Here is a 15559-nt window from a genome sequence, read left to right as displayed (position 1 = left end):
ATTTAACACCCTGCTCCACACGGCTCTCGTGCTGTATTTCACCTGAAGCTGTCCGCGAGACTTCACCAGAAGCACGCTCAGCGTGCAGGACATTACGCACATAGTTAGCCTAATCCTATAAACCCAACTAAGCTTCAACTCCTCCTATGAACCTTGATCGTTTTAGTAATAGCGTATCATTTATATATGCTTCTAGGAAGTATTTTTTGGAGAACACTTCCGTGGGCATACTGTTTTGGTTACCTTGGAAACATCTCTAGCAAGGTAGGCTATGCTGTCGAGTTGACCTAGTGGTCAATCTGCTCCGTCGGAGCGGCTTCTGTTGCGCAGGCGCTTTAACGGTAGGCCTGCATGTGTTGTGTTAAGAGGGAATGCTCTAGTTGTTAGTATTTGAACAGTTAGTTTGTATCATTTGTACAATTGACAGGACCATAGTGACCTCTGAGAATGCTGCTCCGCCGGCTGCTCGTGAGGGCATGCTCTCGGTCAGTGGTGGCCGTGCCGCGTCTGTTGCAAGGCTACAGCACCGCGTCGCAGACACAGGTTGGTGGCTGCTGCCTGCTGCATAGTGGTGTTATACACTCTCTGTTAGCATGTTTATAAAGTCGTGTTTAAATGCCGTTACATTAACATTAAAATATATATATTCAGATAGGCCTAGTTTAAATGTCTTCTCTTTGGTACTTTGTTTTTGTACTTTTTAACCAGGTAAAGCCACAAAAGACCACATTTGGTCCTTTGAGTGATCAAGATAGGATTTTCACCAATTTATTTGGTCGTCATGACTGGAGGTGAGAAACAACATTACTGATGGGTTAAATTAAAAACACAATTCATCACATAAATCAGCATACATGTCAACCAAATAAGGTTAATAAATGAACAATCTCTCTCTCTCTCCATCTCTTCCTTACCCTTCTCTTTCTCCATTTCCCTATCGGTCCCAGAGGGGTCAAATTAAATAACCTCCCTTGAAAAAACACATACATAAGCACAGATAAACAGTGGCAATGTAAAGCTAGCATTTCTTCCATCCTTACATGTTGGCATCATTAGTAGTGGATCACTCTCTCTCCTCTTGCCAGGCTGAAGGGAGCGCTCCAGCGAGGTGACTGGTACAAAACCAAGGAGATCCTGCTGAAGGGTTCGGACTGGATCCTGAAGGAGGTGAAGGTCTCTGGGCTAAGGGGGCGTGGGGGCGCCGGCTTCCCCACTGGGATGAAGTGGAGCTTCATGAACAAGCCCAGCGACGGCCGGTACGGAGAACACACCACGCAGAACCTCTAGGCAGGGACATTGGTGGTGTGTGCACTGTGGTGAATGACAGGCCACGTGTTCTGTCTTCACTCCCAGGCCCAAGTACCTAGTGGTGAACGCCGACGAGGGCGAGCCGGGGACCTGTAAGGACCGGGAGATCCTGCGTCACGACCCCCACAAGCTGATCGAGGGCTGCCTGGTCGCAGGCAGGGCCATGGAGGCCCGGGCCGCGTACATCTACATCAGAGGAGAGTTTTACAATGAGGCCTCCAATCTACAGGTAGGAGGCCAACATGTGTTTATAAACCCAAGCAAAAGATTATCCACTTGATTCATTGTGGGCATTCAATATGTAGGCCTACTATTGGAGTATCATTGGTAAAATACAACAGCCTTTAACGTTTTTTATTGGAAGTCTATACATGTGTGCATATGGGGACCCTGATTCTTGCCTCAAAAGCAACCCTAATTTCACTGGATATTGTGCCTCCATGGTGAATATTCCTTAACAGATTGTTCATTCCGTCAAATAGAGGCCTTCAGGAGCCAACTTGTTGAAATGTGGTACTGGTAGTAGTAGTAGTAGTAGTAGTAATAGTGGAATATGTAGTAGTAGTATTATATTACATGCATCATTGATAAGTCTGAAGATTGAGTCATTGCGTATGTCTCATTGCCGATATCGCTCTCTCCAGGTTGCCATCAGTGAGGCGTACCAGGCGGGCCTCTTAGGGAAGAACGCGTGCGCCTCTGGGTACGACTTTGATGTGTTTGTGATGCGGGGAGCAGGCGCCTACATCTGCGGGGAGGAGACCGCCCTGATAGAGTCCCTGGAAGGGAAGCAGGGGAAACCCCGCCTCAAACCTCCGTTCCCTGCGGACATAGGTGAGCTCCAGGTCAACCCTGGCGTTGGATAACACCTCAGTAATTGGTTTGGTTGTTATCTCTTCATCCTGCAGATGCAGCCAGTGTCTTGCAGGAGTTATTTGATTTTTTTGTAATTGAAAACAACACATCGATATTTATTATATATCGTACATTATAAATATTTTGCGTTACAATCATTTTAATTGTGTTCATTAGGGTTAGGGTTATCTACGTGGTTAATTAATGTGTTAATCAACCACCACATTGCTGCTACTTTTAGGGGTGTTTGGGTGCCCGACTACGGTTGCCAATGTGGAGACGGTTGCCGTGGCGCCGACTATCTGTCGTCGAGGTGGCGCTTGGTTCGCCACTTTCGGGAGAGAGAGGAACTCGGGAACAAAGCTATTCAACATCTCCGGTCACGTGAACACTCCGTGCACAGTGGAGGAGGAAATGTCTATTCCTCTGAGGGAGCTCATAGACCGACACGCAGGTGTGTGAGTGTGTGTGTGCGCGTCTGTGTGTGTGTGTGTGTGTGTGTGTGTGTGAGTGAGTGTGTGTGTGCGTTTGTGTGCGTGTGCGTGTGTGTGTGTGTGTTCTAACCCTCCTCCTTCCCTGTGATTGGGCAGGCGGAGTGAGGGGCGGCTGGGACAACCTGCTGGGTGTCATTCCGGGGGGCTCCTCCACTCCCATTATCCCTCGCCATGTGTGTGACGATGTGCTGATGGATTTTGATGACCTTGTTCGTGCAGAAACTGCCCTGGGCACAGCCGCCATCATTGTCATGGATAAATCTGTACAAACTAAATCCAACGCTTCTTCTCATTTACATCAAATTATTGCAATATTATTGATTATATCCAACTGTCCAACAACATAAAATGTGTTTTCCGCCCCATCAGACTGATGTGATCAGGGCCATTGCTCGTTTGGTGGAGTTCTATAAGCATGAAAGCTGTGGCCAGTGCACCCCCTGTAGGGAGGGTAAGGAATTGCCATTCATAATGTAATTTTTTTTACGCAATTCACGTTAACATGTGGTTCAAATTAGAGCCAACCAATATGTTGTCAATCAGAAGGACAATACTTCATCTTGCACCAATTATATCATAAACGACAACATAATTGTTGCACTTGGCCATAATTCAGTTTTAATCCCTCAGGTTATTTTTTAAACGTTGGTTACTCATTCATAATTAAACTATAAGTACTGCTAAACAGGTAAGCCTATGCTGTTCACAGTGCTTCGCCAGAGAAGCATTGACCCAACAAACCAAACGGTTCTCTCTCTGCCTGCCCTGAAGGAGTGGACTGGATGGACGACATGATGTGGAGGTTTGTGCGCGGCGAGGCGGCTGGGTCAGAAATAGATATGATCTGGGAGCTGAGCAAGCAGATTGAGGGACATACCATCTGCGCCCTGGGGGATGGGGCTGCCTGGCCCGTACAGGTGAGTCCTTCCTGAAACCACAACAACCCATGGACAGGTCTTACTTGGTATAACCCAATACAATATGGAATGTTCTTTATGGTTAATCTCCTTCCTGTCACTCTCACGGACTCCAGCAGTGAATCGCCTCACTTTGGTTTAGCTCACAGGACTGAGTCATGCCGTCTTTAGTAGGGGTAGGGTTTACCACCCCATCGCTCATCATGTGGGCAGCCCCTGCCATTATTGCTTCATTGATTAGATAGAAGGTAAGAAAAACATTTTCAATGTTATGTCAGCAGTCTTACTACGCTAATCTCACTGCCCTAAACTGCTGCTGCAATGGACTCCTCACCTACAAAGTGAAATGTCATGGTAGGAATCAAACATGGAAGCCACAATTATATTTAATGGTGAACTTGTTTCTTCCACAGGGGCTGATCCGCCATTTCCGCCCAGTGATGGAGAGCCGCATTGCAGAATACAACTCGACAAACACTCCTCGAGAGCCATCGATCGAGATGGTCTGAATCTCCAGTCCATCACTATACCTTAAGGCTGTTAACGGCCCTCAGCTATACGACGGGGAATAGTAGAATTGTTTTGATCCATTTTAAGTACTGATGTGATTCTTAGTGTGCCCTGTTGAACGTACACATATCTGAAAGCTGTTTAACTACAATGGCACCTTCTTTGTCATATTGGCAGTAAGTGAATCTGTATAATAATATAGACTGTTGATGAGTATAGTACTGCATTATAAAGTATACTGTTTGCGTTTTGTAGCAAGGCAGGGATACACGACAAAAGATACACTGCAATAAATAACATTTATTTCACAAAATCATGAAATAAAGTTAATTGGTCTATGACATGAGGTTAAGTTTAGTTTGTACAAAAAAGCATAAAGGAATGGCAAACGGAACTTTTAACCCTGGAAACTTTTAACAAGGGAAAGTAGAAAGAGGCGAATAGAAAGACGCAATTTGAGACATCATTACCTGTTAAAAATACTTTTTTACTTCCGCACGGGGGATTAATCCAAAAGTGAAGGTTTAGTATTGCTGATCTATCCATGGAGGAGCCAGCACAGTAGTTTAACAAAAATGTATTTAAAGATTTCAAATGTCTTTTACACATTGCATTTCCAACCTATCGTTGAGAGCTACTTCAAAAAAACAAAAAACATCAGCAAGTCTTTTTGCCGACCAAAGTGCAGAACCCGTTTTCAATGTGGTCGTGAACACGTGTCAAAAGCCAACCACAAGGTGTTGGGTCGCCCTGGAAGGACAGGGCCATTCAAATTCATTTCAGGGGTTTGTGCTGGGCCTGGCTCTGCCTCAAGGGGCCATCCAGAAGGGCATGGGCGGCTGCTGCTGATGGTGTGTCTGAGCTTTGTCACGGGGCGCTGCAGGCGTGAGGCCGCGGTACCCCTGCGCCCAGCTGGGGGACGGAGGGGGAGCCAACCCAGGGTTACCTGTCCCCAGAGCCCGTGGGGCAGAGCGGCGCTCCTCCTCTTCGTCCGAGGAGTCCCCTGTGTACGCCACCAGGCCCGTCTTCACTCGCTTCACGGAAGGCTCTGAAATAGGAGAGGTTTGGTGGTGCATGGAGAAACAACACGTTGGGAGACAAAGAGAAGGACATGGGGAGAAAAAAACAGCCATGGATAATAACATTCGTGACATAGAAGACAGGTGCAACGTAAATGTATTATCAGTTTGGGGGAAGTAAAATGGTCATTAGAGTGGATTCATTGTTTAAGTCAGCAGAGGCGGGGCATTGGTCGAAAGCAGCCATTGGTTGGTGGGGAGCGACAGCCAATCAAATGGTCGGACAGCGTCACAGCAGAAGTCATGCCCCACCCCCAGCGGTACATGAAAGAGAAGAAAAACACAGAGGAAAAGAGAAAACACAAAAACAAAGAGACATTCTCGTTAGTGATGAGACCACAGGGACCGGACTCAAGACGAAACTCCCGACTGATGATGTCATCAGAAAGGGACTGAGGTGGATGGAATAGCTTGGTGATAGTAGGGGGGGGATGTCCCTCCAATGCCTTCATTCCTGAGCCTAAAAGGGGTCAACTTATTTAATACCATTTCCAATGGCCGTGTTCACACTCCCACCGCCATTCAGGGCAAAGCGGTGCCACCTTAAAGATGCACTCATCTTCCTTCTCATACATCTGAATAAACAACCAATCATTAAATGCTGACTACAGCTTTGTCCTATTTGCTACGCAGCTCTTAAAAAGTTCAGAACAATCAAGTCACCCTTGAAAGGTGTATCTTTGGTGTTTTCTGTATCTTATGGTTTTAAAAAGTATTTTGTGAAGCTAACTGGGTAGCATGAAGAGCCATACATTTCCCAAAGCCTTTAATAAGCTAACTCTAGAACTATGTCCACCTCAGGACAGGGTAGTTTTTAGCCTTTTCATTCAGGAACATACATGGTCAGGGGTTAAGATGGGGTATTTGAATAAGCCAAAAGTATAAGCTATGGATTTGTGACAGGGATTTGTCTGTCCATGGAGGGTAATGCCCTTACCCAGAGGGCCTTGCAGTGCCCTCATCTCCTCCATCTTGGGTCTCATACCTCCGTTCAAAGACATGGGCAGTGGGGTCATTAGCTGTCGACTGGTGAAAGATGGTAAGGGAGAGAAGGGAAATTTATTAGTCCATTTTGGTCACAAATGCCTCTGGAGTCACTGCTAGTTGCTTTGAAGTCTGGAAGAAGGTCACAAATACCTGTCCCTCTCATTTGGTGCACTGGAGGAACTCTGTGACAGGGGTCCTGAGGTCTCCGGGCTGCCCACTGGGAAGCCTGCACCTAAATTAGTCATATGAATGGGTCCATGCTATGAGCAGAAAGACACACAGGCACGATTAGCAGGTATCCTCTACCAGCCCCTATAATAATAATAATCATCTGCTCCCTGTCCCAATATTTTATTAATTGTGTACTATGACAACAATGAACTCACACACTAAAACATACATATACATATATACATATATGATGATGCTACTAGAAAAAGGGTGGGGCGAATCTAACAGAAGTCAAAGTGGAGCGGTTCAGCTGTGGAGGAAAGCAGTGATGCTTAGCAGAGCAGAAAAGAAAAGCAGAATAAAGACAGGAGCGAAGGAGGGGGAGATTGGGATCACCTGGTAACCAAGGAGCCCGCTGTCCCTCTCGTCCGGCACCTCTTCCGTGAAGCGCCTTTTCTGCGGGGGATTGGTTGCCTGCAACGGGGGCGGGGCCTTGGGGAGAGCGGGCACAGCGGGAGAGAAGGAGGGAACGGGAGTGACCTGCAGCTGAGGAGGAGCGGGAGACAGACGTCAGCACCATTCACCGTGGGATAAATCCCTCTCATGTATCAATGCATCTTGGCCAAACTCAAAGTTTACCGTTTTTCTCAATGGCTTTGGCACACATTTATTTCTATGCATTATATTTTTGGTGAAAGCTACTTTACGTAAAGAAAATACACTAAGAATTTCCATCTAAATGGGAGTTCAATGTGTAATGTTAAACCTTGACATTTGAAAAGTATTCAGTTTGATAAACAATAGTGTAGCATTCGGTTAAATCTAGAGCAATTACCATTCCGTGTCAATAAAAAAAAATATCTCAAGACTGAAAGGAGGATATATGAACATGTTCAGGGTCCACGGCCATAAACCTTAACATTTTGATTACCAGGTTTGCACAATGTCAAAGAGACTTTAATTTCGAGGGCATTGACTTCTATATGAGACAATAAGCATGAGTTAAATGTGAGTTTGATTTGATCTTTCGCAGGTGAGCTATTGTGTTGTGCTGTACCATATCATTTCGACAAATGCACCTGGAGCTTGGAGAATATTAACAAGGTTTCAAGAACCCAAGTCATTTAGAAGCTGTATACACGGGTCAAATTAATAGATTATGAAGACCATTACCTTCACTTTTCAGCAATCATTGTTTTGGTTCACTGGTATGCAATGGTAAATCATGAACCCATTGCCTAGTTAAAGGGTATTAATTTATGCTAATGTTTTTTATTCATTCATTCATTCATCCATTCATTCATCCATTCATAGATACCCACGAACCGTCTTACCGGTGGCATCACGGCGGGAACAGGGGCGGGTAGACGGGCAGGGGGGAGGCTGTACGGGGGGGGCACCACCGAGGGGGCTGCTAGGGGGATGGGCGGGGGGACAGCGTACGGAGGGGGAACCGGCCGGGGTGGGGGGACGGGCATGGGGTAGCCTGGCTGGTAGCCTGCAGGGGGGTAGTAGGCAGGCTGGGGGGGCAATCCGTTGACTGCTATTGGCGGCATGTAGCCTGGAGGAGGAAGAGAGAGGTGGTGTCAGGAAGCCCCGGTGGGCACTGAGAGCACGTGTACAAGTCGGTGTGGAGTCTTAATGGACTCATGTTCCAGTCGGGTGCAAAGAGCCGAAGAGGAAGGCGCCGGAGCCCTTTACCTTGCGGGGGCATCATTGAACTCATTTGGTTCAGGAAGTTGGAATATTCAGCATGTACCTGGAGAGAGAAACATGTTTTAACATACTTAGTTAAATCTAGTTTAGTGCATTAAGATACTCACACCGCTAAACCCAGCATATATTGTTATGGCCTTTAACCTGATGGCATTATTGAATACAAGTGCAATAACATTTACTAGCAAGTTTTATATACATTATGTATTATGTATATACCAACTATGACCAACTTCAATCAAATTGGTAACTCACGGTTTGGAGCAGGTTTTGACAGAGGGTTTTGGAGGCTGCCAACCCCTCAGGTTTAGGATGGCTGGGGAAGACCCATGTTACATTGGTTCAATCCTCTCGTAAGGCAAAAACCTTCACACTCAGAGCCTCTTATTTCTGAGAATGAATCTCCTCTCGGGTCCTCACCTGATGTAGATGTACATGGGCTCGAAGGCCTCGCGTCCAGAGGTGGGCTCCAGGCAGCCCGAGCCCTTCCCCCGGAGGAAGACTTTGGCCCCCGTCTCGGCCTGGATGTGCTGCAGGTAGGAGCAGCCGGGTCCCTCCACCTTCTCCTTCACGGGGAAGCCCTGGATGGCGTGCTCCAGACCCACGAAGAGTTTGTCCTGCACATAGTGCATCTGAGAGCGAACACCAGTGATGAACATATAACACGGGCAGAGGCTGCTAGGAAAAGCCCCGTACATTCTGCACAATGAGACATGTTGTATTCAACTACTAAACAACCATTTGGATGGGATGTTCTGAAAATCGAGACTGATCCCAACAATTATCTGGTGCTGATTTCCATTGGGCGAGACAATCCAATATATGTAGGAGAAACATAAATGAGAGGCATCATCACAGAAGCCAACTGTAGAATAAGGAGGGGGGAAATGGCATTCCATACCCCAGACTGATAGTGTGGTTTGTGGCCATGGCTCATGGGTGGCATCGAGACTGAAGGTGGTTTATGCGGTTGGTAAACTGGTGCTGGGGCTGCAGGACTGTGACTGTAGGACGAAGAGGATGTTGTTGCAGCCACAGCCTTCACCAATCCGTTGGTGATGATCTCCTTGATTCTGTTGACAGCCCCTGGCGAGAACGCAACACAATCCGTGTCAACTTGTGGCCCGTCGTCGCTACTGTCACGGATACTAAAGATACCTTTCCAGGAGAAGTACTCACTGTCCACCAGCTCCCTGGTCTGGCCTTGGACATGCAGGTAAAGAGGTCGCTCCCTGTGCAGAGGAAAAGACCAATTTTACTGTTGCAGTGTCTTACCTTAAGAGCACCATTAGTTGTGAAGATAGACTCATGAGAGTTGTGAAAAGAGACTCTGGAGAGAGCCTTTAGTAGTCTGTGTTTTGGAAACAGGACTGACCCCGACAGTGCTTTGCCCTTCTCGTCTGCGGCCATGTAGCGCCCTCTAGTGGACACCGCAGCGCCACTAATTTTACTGATCTGCAAGGCAGACCGAGGGAGATCAATGTCAGATCGACTCCAAAGCCCTTCAAAATTAAACAACATTTAAACCAAACCAGTGTCTTCTGGGCTCTGACCTCATCTTGGGTTTGCCCCCGGGTCAGTAGGTTACGGCAGGTGAGGGGCACGTCGTTAATCTCCACCTCGGCCACCACCAGATCATCCTTAGCTTTAGTCTGCATCGCAGGTTTGCAAACACCCACGACCTGGAAAAGTTGAATGAACAGATGTTTTTTTTGTATCCTGTGGATAGTTAATGGTGAATGGTGTGTATAGTTAATTGGTAAGGCAGTCAAATATACCTTTAACTTAGTGCCTGACCTATGATGATGATTGTATCTCTACCGGTCTGATTGTATCTCTACCGGTCTGTTCTATCATCTAGCTATAATTTGTGGAATCTGTGCGTGTGTGTTTGTGTGCTTCTCTAGAACCGTTCAGCTGATCTACTTCCCACATGGCGTGTATTGCTGTTGACCCAAGGAAGTGCAGTGTCAACTTAGTTGAAAACACGAAACGTTCAACATTAATCAAACAAAACAAACAGCGCTTTGTGCACAAATGGGGGCGTTGCTTCAGGGCTCTATCGACACTCCAGCAGGTCTTCAACTGCATTGGCAAGGGGCCAACACAAGCCACGGTTCAATGTCTGCAATTCACTTGGCCACTGAGCTTACTAACGTTAGATGAATCAAACTATGTCAGAGGAGTCTCGTTATGTCTTTCAGTTTTCTCGACAACCATTAATTTGATCTAACTTCAGACTAAGCGGGTGTACTGCTGGGAACCCAAGGAAGTGCAGTTCTTGAGAAAGCTACAAAAATCTGCGTGTTTTGGAGGATGGGTTACTTAGGACAGAAGGAAGTGCACTGTGGAGTGTGAAGTTATTTGAATGAGCAGCTCTCAAAAAACTGCATGCAGCCACACGGGAGGCAAAGCAATCACCCCGTCCTGAATAGGCACCTTTTGAACCAGCACTACATTAGTGGCTCTAAAGATGATCAGAGCGAGTATGAGATAGATGTAATGAGAATAGAGCATTGCCTTGTCGAGGGGTCCAGGGACTCCTATTTGTGAGGGTCTCAGTTTTCCTTTGGCCACCAACATGGCATTGATCTTAGCAGCCACGGCTGCTGCTGCATCCAGGGCCCCAGTGGGTGCAGTCTCCACCTCACCCATCCCCCCAGAACCGGACCCGGGCCCCGGCTGGTCCCATTTGCTGCGGCGGCTTAAAAATTAAGAAAATAGCATGGTATGAATAAATGATTTATGTATTGGTATAATAAAGAAATAATTATACAAGATTAGGTTAATAGTTTCCTACTCCGAATTAGATTGGCCTTCAAAACAAAACAAATAAAAACCCATGCTAATGGTAACCTGGTCTTGGAATGTTATTACCATGCCTGACATGACTCCAAATGAATTCGTAAGTGACAAAATTAGTCTGAATCACATACAAGCGGATTAGCTAGAACAACGAAAGTCGTACATTTGATATAAGGTTGATATAACAACCTTATATCAAATGTGAAGTAGACATGAAGTAGACGGCTAACCAGACTGGGTAAACACAGCTAAAGCTAAAGCTAAAGCTACACCCAGCAGCAGGGGCCATGCTGCGTCGCACTCACCCGCCGTTTTGAGTTCCACCAAATGACATCAATGTCCTTTATTACAGAGGGACCTATCAATGCAATTAAGAATATTTTAACAACAAAATATACTTGGTTCCACTGCGCCACCAGATTGTTCTGTTGTCGAGGAGCAAGCCGGAAGCGGGGCAGCTGTTTCCGCTTCCGGTATGTTATTAAATCGTTACATTGCCTCACTGTATGTCAGAGGATTTATTTTAAAACATGCTACTCACCTAATAACTTTTATTAAACCTTATTGTACAAATACACAAGAGAACAATTCTTAGGCTTGGTGCCTTAACAGCAATCAACAATACAAGAAAAAGTAAATAAAGGTAAAGTAAAAATTATTATTAAAAAATAAGTAGGCCTAGCAGCATGGATCACAATAATAAATGATAATAATAAAATGAAATAAAGTAAGTAATAATAAGATAAACTAAAACAGTGGTTATAAGTAATCCCTACATGGTTGATTCTCACGAAATGCAGATTTAAAAGGTGTCCAACATCAGAATTTTTAAAATGCATTTGAAGCAAATTTTCCTTTTGCACACATCAGATTAAGGTTTAAATTTACTAAAAACATTATTTTCAGGAGATTTTTTAAATATTTATTATATATTAATTTACATTTTAGAGACGAAGTCCATAAAAAATTCTCATTACCACAACACATTACATTAAAATTATGGTTTAAAATGTGTACTTTTGGCTATTTTTAAAGTAGATTATTAAAATTAATGCTCAGAGCTATGTATAACTTTAGGAAAAATACTTTTTTACATTTATATTTTTTCATAATTGACTTAATATTTCTCATTACCGAAACACACAATTTGATTTGCAACGTACTTTTTCAATATTTTGCTGAAACGATTACATTTACCATTTTTATGAAGCATACCTGAAATAAGTATTGTTTTATATAATGTGTATATATATTTTTCAACAAAGTATGATTAACTCATAATTATGTAGTTTGTACAAAACGCACATATTGCGGTAATGAGAATGCTGTTTCGGTAATGAGGTTCAATATTTCGGAAATGAGATTCAGTTCAGATTCATTGTTCACCAAGAGTCCTGATGCCTTACCTTCATATTTTACACATGTAACACATATAATTTTTAAAAGAATATTTATTTCATGAATAGAGCTTGATTTGCTCATTGAAAGTGGTCATAACAGTACCATGTCTTGTGTTAAACGAAACAACTTAAAAAAACATTTGCCATCTATGTAAACAACTAAAACAAATACATTTACCAATCATACACCTATCATGTCATCCTGAGAAACATTTCAATTTAACATACAATCATATGATCTTACAATTATTTTAGTTTAATATAAAAGCATTTGGTCCTGAATCATGCAACCTTTTATCAGAATCATTTTTGAGAATAATGTGATAAAGTGAATCATGTGCGGATTTTGTGTTTTTCCCATAAATCAGGCAAAATGCAAAAATGTCTGGCAGAGGAGGTGGCAGGAAGTGGTTCTGGGATTATGTCCCGTATGTCCTGGCGGTAATACCAGACCATTTCTCCAGGAAATCTGATGCTTGGGACATAGAAGCGGTTTTCCCCTACATGGTGTCCACTTCATACTGGTCATCAGCAATCTGTTTTTGTTTTTTTAAAAGAAAGAAAACATTTTAGTCTCCCCAAAATTTTGGCTGAACAGCACATTGCTATAATGTAACTGGACAAAGTTCTATCCTAGTCTAATATGAATGTCATTACACTTTTTTTAGAGATGAAAACATTTTGAAATCAAGTTCACCTGTTTGACTGTGCCAGGAAACAAATCGCCATCATATTCAACTAGGACCCACTGTCCAACCTCTATGGTGGCCTCGGTGCTGTCAGGTTCCTCGATGCTGTCAGGGCCCTCCTCCCCTCCCTCAGAGAAAGCGTGGCAAGTTGGTTGAAAGCACTGACAATCTTTGTCACAAAAGCAGGACACTGGCCTTGTGTTTATGACTCCAGGTTTTGTGGATGTCAGCTGTTGGGTGAAATTCAAAATTCAAAACATTACATTTTCACTTTACTCATTGAATTGAACATTGAAGTGTCTCATACTTAGTTGATGACAATTTTGTGGGATTATTTTGGATAATGGTGTGTATAGACTGCTTTCCAAGGCAAAAGCCTGGGAAATTCAACTTATTTAACTGCATTAACTTATTAAGCTGACTCACTTGGTGTATTTTCATTGTCCCGGGAACAGCTTTCAGGTGTGGGGGCACCAATTCAGAGCTTTCCTTGATTTTCTCCTCTGACACCTTGTACAGGGTCACGGAAGAATTTCTCTCCAGCTGCTCATACAGTGCATCCGCATCAGGTATGCTGGTCCCATAGGAAACTATTCGGTCGGCAAGGTTTTTTAGGGCCCCACCTACTCCATCCGGTGCACCTTTGCCATGTGAGGCCTCAGTGTAGTTCCAGGTCACCCATTGGAAACCATGGATGAAGGGCACAGTGGAGGCTAAATAGAAAAAGGTACGGTTTCTGTACTGTGATGTTGGGCCATCTGAAATGAAGTGGATGTGTTTTGCATCCGGATATTTCTCCCTGATGTTTCTGAGCACGGGATCAAGATGGGCCCATGTTGCCACAGCATCATGTTGTAGGCAGGCAGACAGGGAAGCAAAGGCTTCCACCCTGCCCCTACTTAGATAAGTCACCCCAGTGTGGAGAGTCACTTGTACATTGCCCTTTCCAAAGTGTGTTTCCTTTATTTCTTTTGAGTATTTGCAGCTGTAGTTCTCAGAGTAGTCAACGTGCACAGCTACAGCATTATCTGTGAGTGATTCTTTCATTGATTTAAGGGCCAAATATTGGTGCCTGATGTTAAATAAATGAATTTGGAATCTTGGCAGATGTTCCGTGGATAGAGTCATCAACTTCTCAATCGATGTGTTCCTTTTCTCAAGGAAGATGTTCTTCACCTCCTTCTCTACCTTAGCCCCATCCTTGCTGGTCTTGGAGACATTGACTGACCTCGTGACCCACTCTTGCCAGGTGACAATGTTTCCCTGAGTGAGAGGATCCAAGGTGGTGGGAAACATCTTGTCCATGCACGTTGGACATATGCCATACATGCAGGACATGTTGTTTATGTCACATACACAGGATTGCACAAGGTTTTCTGGGCTTGATGTTAAAATGATCCCCAGTTGTTGCAACTTGCTTATTTTCAGGGCTATATTTTCATGCATTTTGCAAGCACAAGTTTCTCTGTCCTTCAGTTTAGGCCTCACAATCCAAAATGGTCTCAATCTAAAAAACGGAGCTTTAGACAAAATCTTTCCAGGGTGTTCAGCACAGAACCTTTGATGGAGATTGGCTAGGGTGTCTGTCAGGGCTCTTTTTCTGAAGATTTGTCCCTTACGGCGTATCTCTCCAAACTTGCCATTCAAAACTGTTGAGACATCATCCTGATGTAGGAAAATGCTCACAACCTTGCCCAGTTGCCTCCTCTTGCTGGTGCTCGGCAGTCCCATTTTAGCCTTCCTGACTCTCTGACTTTCTACTGGTAGCCTGGCCATTGCTCTTTGTGGCCTTCTAGCCTCCAGCCTTTTAATTTTCCGGCTGAGTTTCAGCAGTTCTTTGGCCTTTGCTGCAACTTTCTCTTCAGCGAATCTCAATTTTGCTCTTAATTTTAATACAGAATTTGATGACCGCTCTCTTTTTTTCAGTACTTGCTTGGGTTTCTGAGGGGTAGATGACTCCATTGGCCCTGTCAGGTCTAAACTTACCTCTGCTGGTGGTGGTGTTTCATTTAATTGTATTGAATTGTCAGCCTCACTTACTGAGGATTCTGGGGTTAGATTGAGAACTACTTGTTCTTGTTTTTTTGTCCTATAATATTTGGCCGAATTCTTTCTCCATTGCATTTTTTGCCTCTCACGCTGTTTATTTGACAGATCTTGTGTTGTTCTTATTTTGCCATTTTCCTTGCGTTTGTGATACCTGAAAAAAAATGAATACATTTTAAATAAGAATGAACTGCATTAAGCATGGACTTCATACAAATAGTGAATGAAACTTGAACTCTGAACAATTGTAGTTTCTCCATTTATGAACGTGTGTGTGTGTGTGTGTGTGTGTGTGTGTGTGTGTGTGTGTGTGTGTGTGTGTGCGTGCGTATGGTATGTTTGTCAAAGTTATGATTCTTTCCTATGATCACCCTGTCCCCTAACCTCTCTCTCTCCTTTCTTCTGTACTCCTCAAGTAATTCTGGATTGCTGTATATTTTTTCCCTATGCTTTGCCAGCCTGTCTTTTGCTGATGCCCTTTTCCTTTCCACTGAAGTTTGCCTGTAACAAAATATTATATTTTAAATCATACATGAAAGTAACATTTCATAAAAATATATAGAAATACATAATTACTACAAA

At 44.1% G+C, this 15559-nt stretch overlaps 3 protein-coding genes across 8 annotated transcripts in view; 2 read left to right on the top strand and 1 right to left on the bottom strand.

Moving 5' to 3' along the window:
* LOC132467619 (inward rectifier potassium channel 2-like) overlaps nucleotides 1-15559 on the top strand; it is a 105863-nt gene that overhangs the window by 54125 nt on the left and 36179 nt on the right. The window lies entirely within an intron of this gene.
* Nucleotides 94-4797, top strand: LOC132467635 (NADH dehydrogenase [ubiquinone] flavoprotein 1, mitochondrial-like). Its single transcript, XM_060065084.1, has 11 exons — nucleotides 94-264; nucleotides 428-543; nucleotides 709-791; nucleotides 1086-1256; nucleotides 1354-1537; nucleotides 1953-2142; nucleotides 2405-2617; nucleotides 2754-2920; nucleotides 3027-3108; nucleotides 3429-3574; nucleotides 3988-4797. The coding sequence occupies exons 2-11, from the start codon at nucleotides 448-450 to the stop codon at nucleotides 4081-4083; spliced, it is 1428 nt and encodes a 475-aa protein (XP_059921067.1). The 5' UTR covers nucleotides 94-264; nucleotides 428-447; the 3' UTR covers nucleotides 4084-4797.
* Nucleotides 4365-11305, bottom strand: khdc4 (KH domain containing 4, pre-mRNA splicing factor). 3 transcript variants are annotated; one of them, XM_060065069.1, is made up of 14 exons: nucleotides 11148-11305; nucleotides 10558-10741; nucleotides 9591-9719; nucleotides 9413-9492; nucleotides 9217-9269; nucleotides 8939-9123; nucleotides 8458-8669; nucleotides 8293-8353; nucleotides 8023-8080; nucleotides 7656-7882; nucleotides 6718-6867; nucleotides 6301-6410; nucleotides 6101-6189; nucleotides 4365-5132 (listed from the first exon to the last, which is right to left on the bottom strand). In XM_060065069.1, exons 1-14 carry the CDS (start codon nucleotides 11174-11176, stop codon nucleotides 4894-4896), a joined length of 1806 nt encoding a protein of 601 aa, XP_059921052.1. In that variant the 5' UTR covers nucleotides 11177-11305; the 3' UTR covers nucleotides 4365-4893. The 3 variants fall into 3 exon arrangements, 2 of the variants coding, with proteins under 2 accessions (XP_059921052.1, XP_059921053.1); XM_060065070.1 differs by having other exon boundaries at nucleotides 6718-6861; XR_009528044.1 differs by having other exon boundaries at nucleotides 5034-5132; nucleotides 6301-6382.

Source organism: Gadus macrocephalus, chromosome 11, assembly GCF_031168955.1.
Source record: "Gadus macrocephalus chromosome 11, ASM3116895v1".
Classification (NCBI taxonomy): Eukaryota; Metazoa; Chordata; class Actinopteri; order Gadiformes; family Gadidae; genus Gadus; species Gadus macrocephalus.
This window is presented reverse-complemented; position numbering and strand designations above follow the sequence as displayed.

Excerpts from the sequence above, each read along its gene's own strand:
- LOC132467635 (XM_060065084.1), top strand. The coding sequence starts at position 448 with ATGCTGCTCCGCCGGCTGCTCGTGAGGGCATGCTCTCGGTCAGTGGTG. Across the intron at positions 544-708 it reads GCACCGCGTCGCAGACACAG|GTAAAGCCACAAAAGACCAC; the intron begins GTTGGTGGCTGC and ends CTTTTTAACCAG. Across the intron at positions 1,538-1,952 it reads ATGAGGCCTCCAATCTACAG|GTTGCCATCAGTGAGGCGTA; the intron begins GTAGGAGGCCAA and ends CGCTCTCTCCAG.
- khdc4 (XM_060065069.1), bottom strand. The coding sequence starts at position 11,176 with ATGTCATTTGGTGGAACTCAAAACGGCGG. Across the intron at positions 7,883-8,022 it reads TTCAATGATGCCCCCGCAAG|GCTACATGCCGCCAATAGCA; the intron begins GTAAAGGGCTCC and ends TTCCTCCTCCAG. Across the intron at positions 6,190-6,300 it reads GCACCAAATGAGAGGGACAG|TCGACAGCTAATGACCCCAC; the intron begins GTATTTGTGACC and ends ATCTTTCACCAG.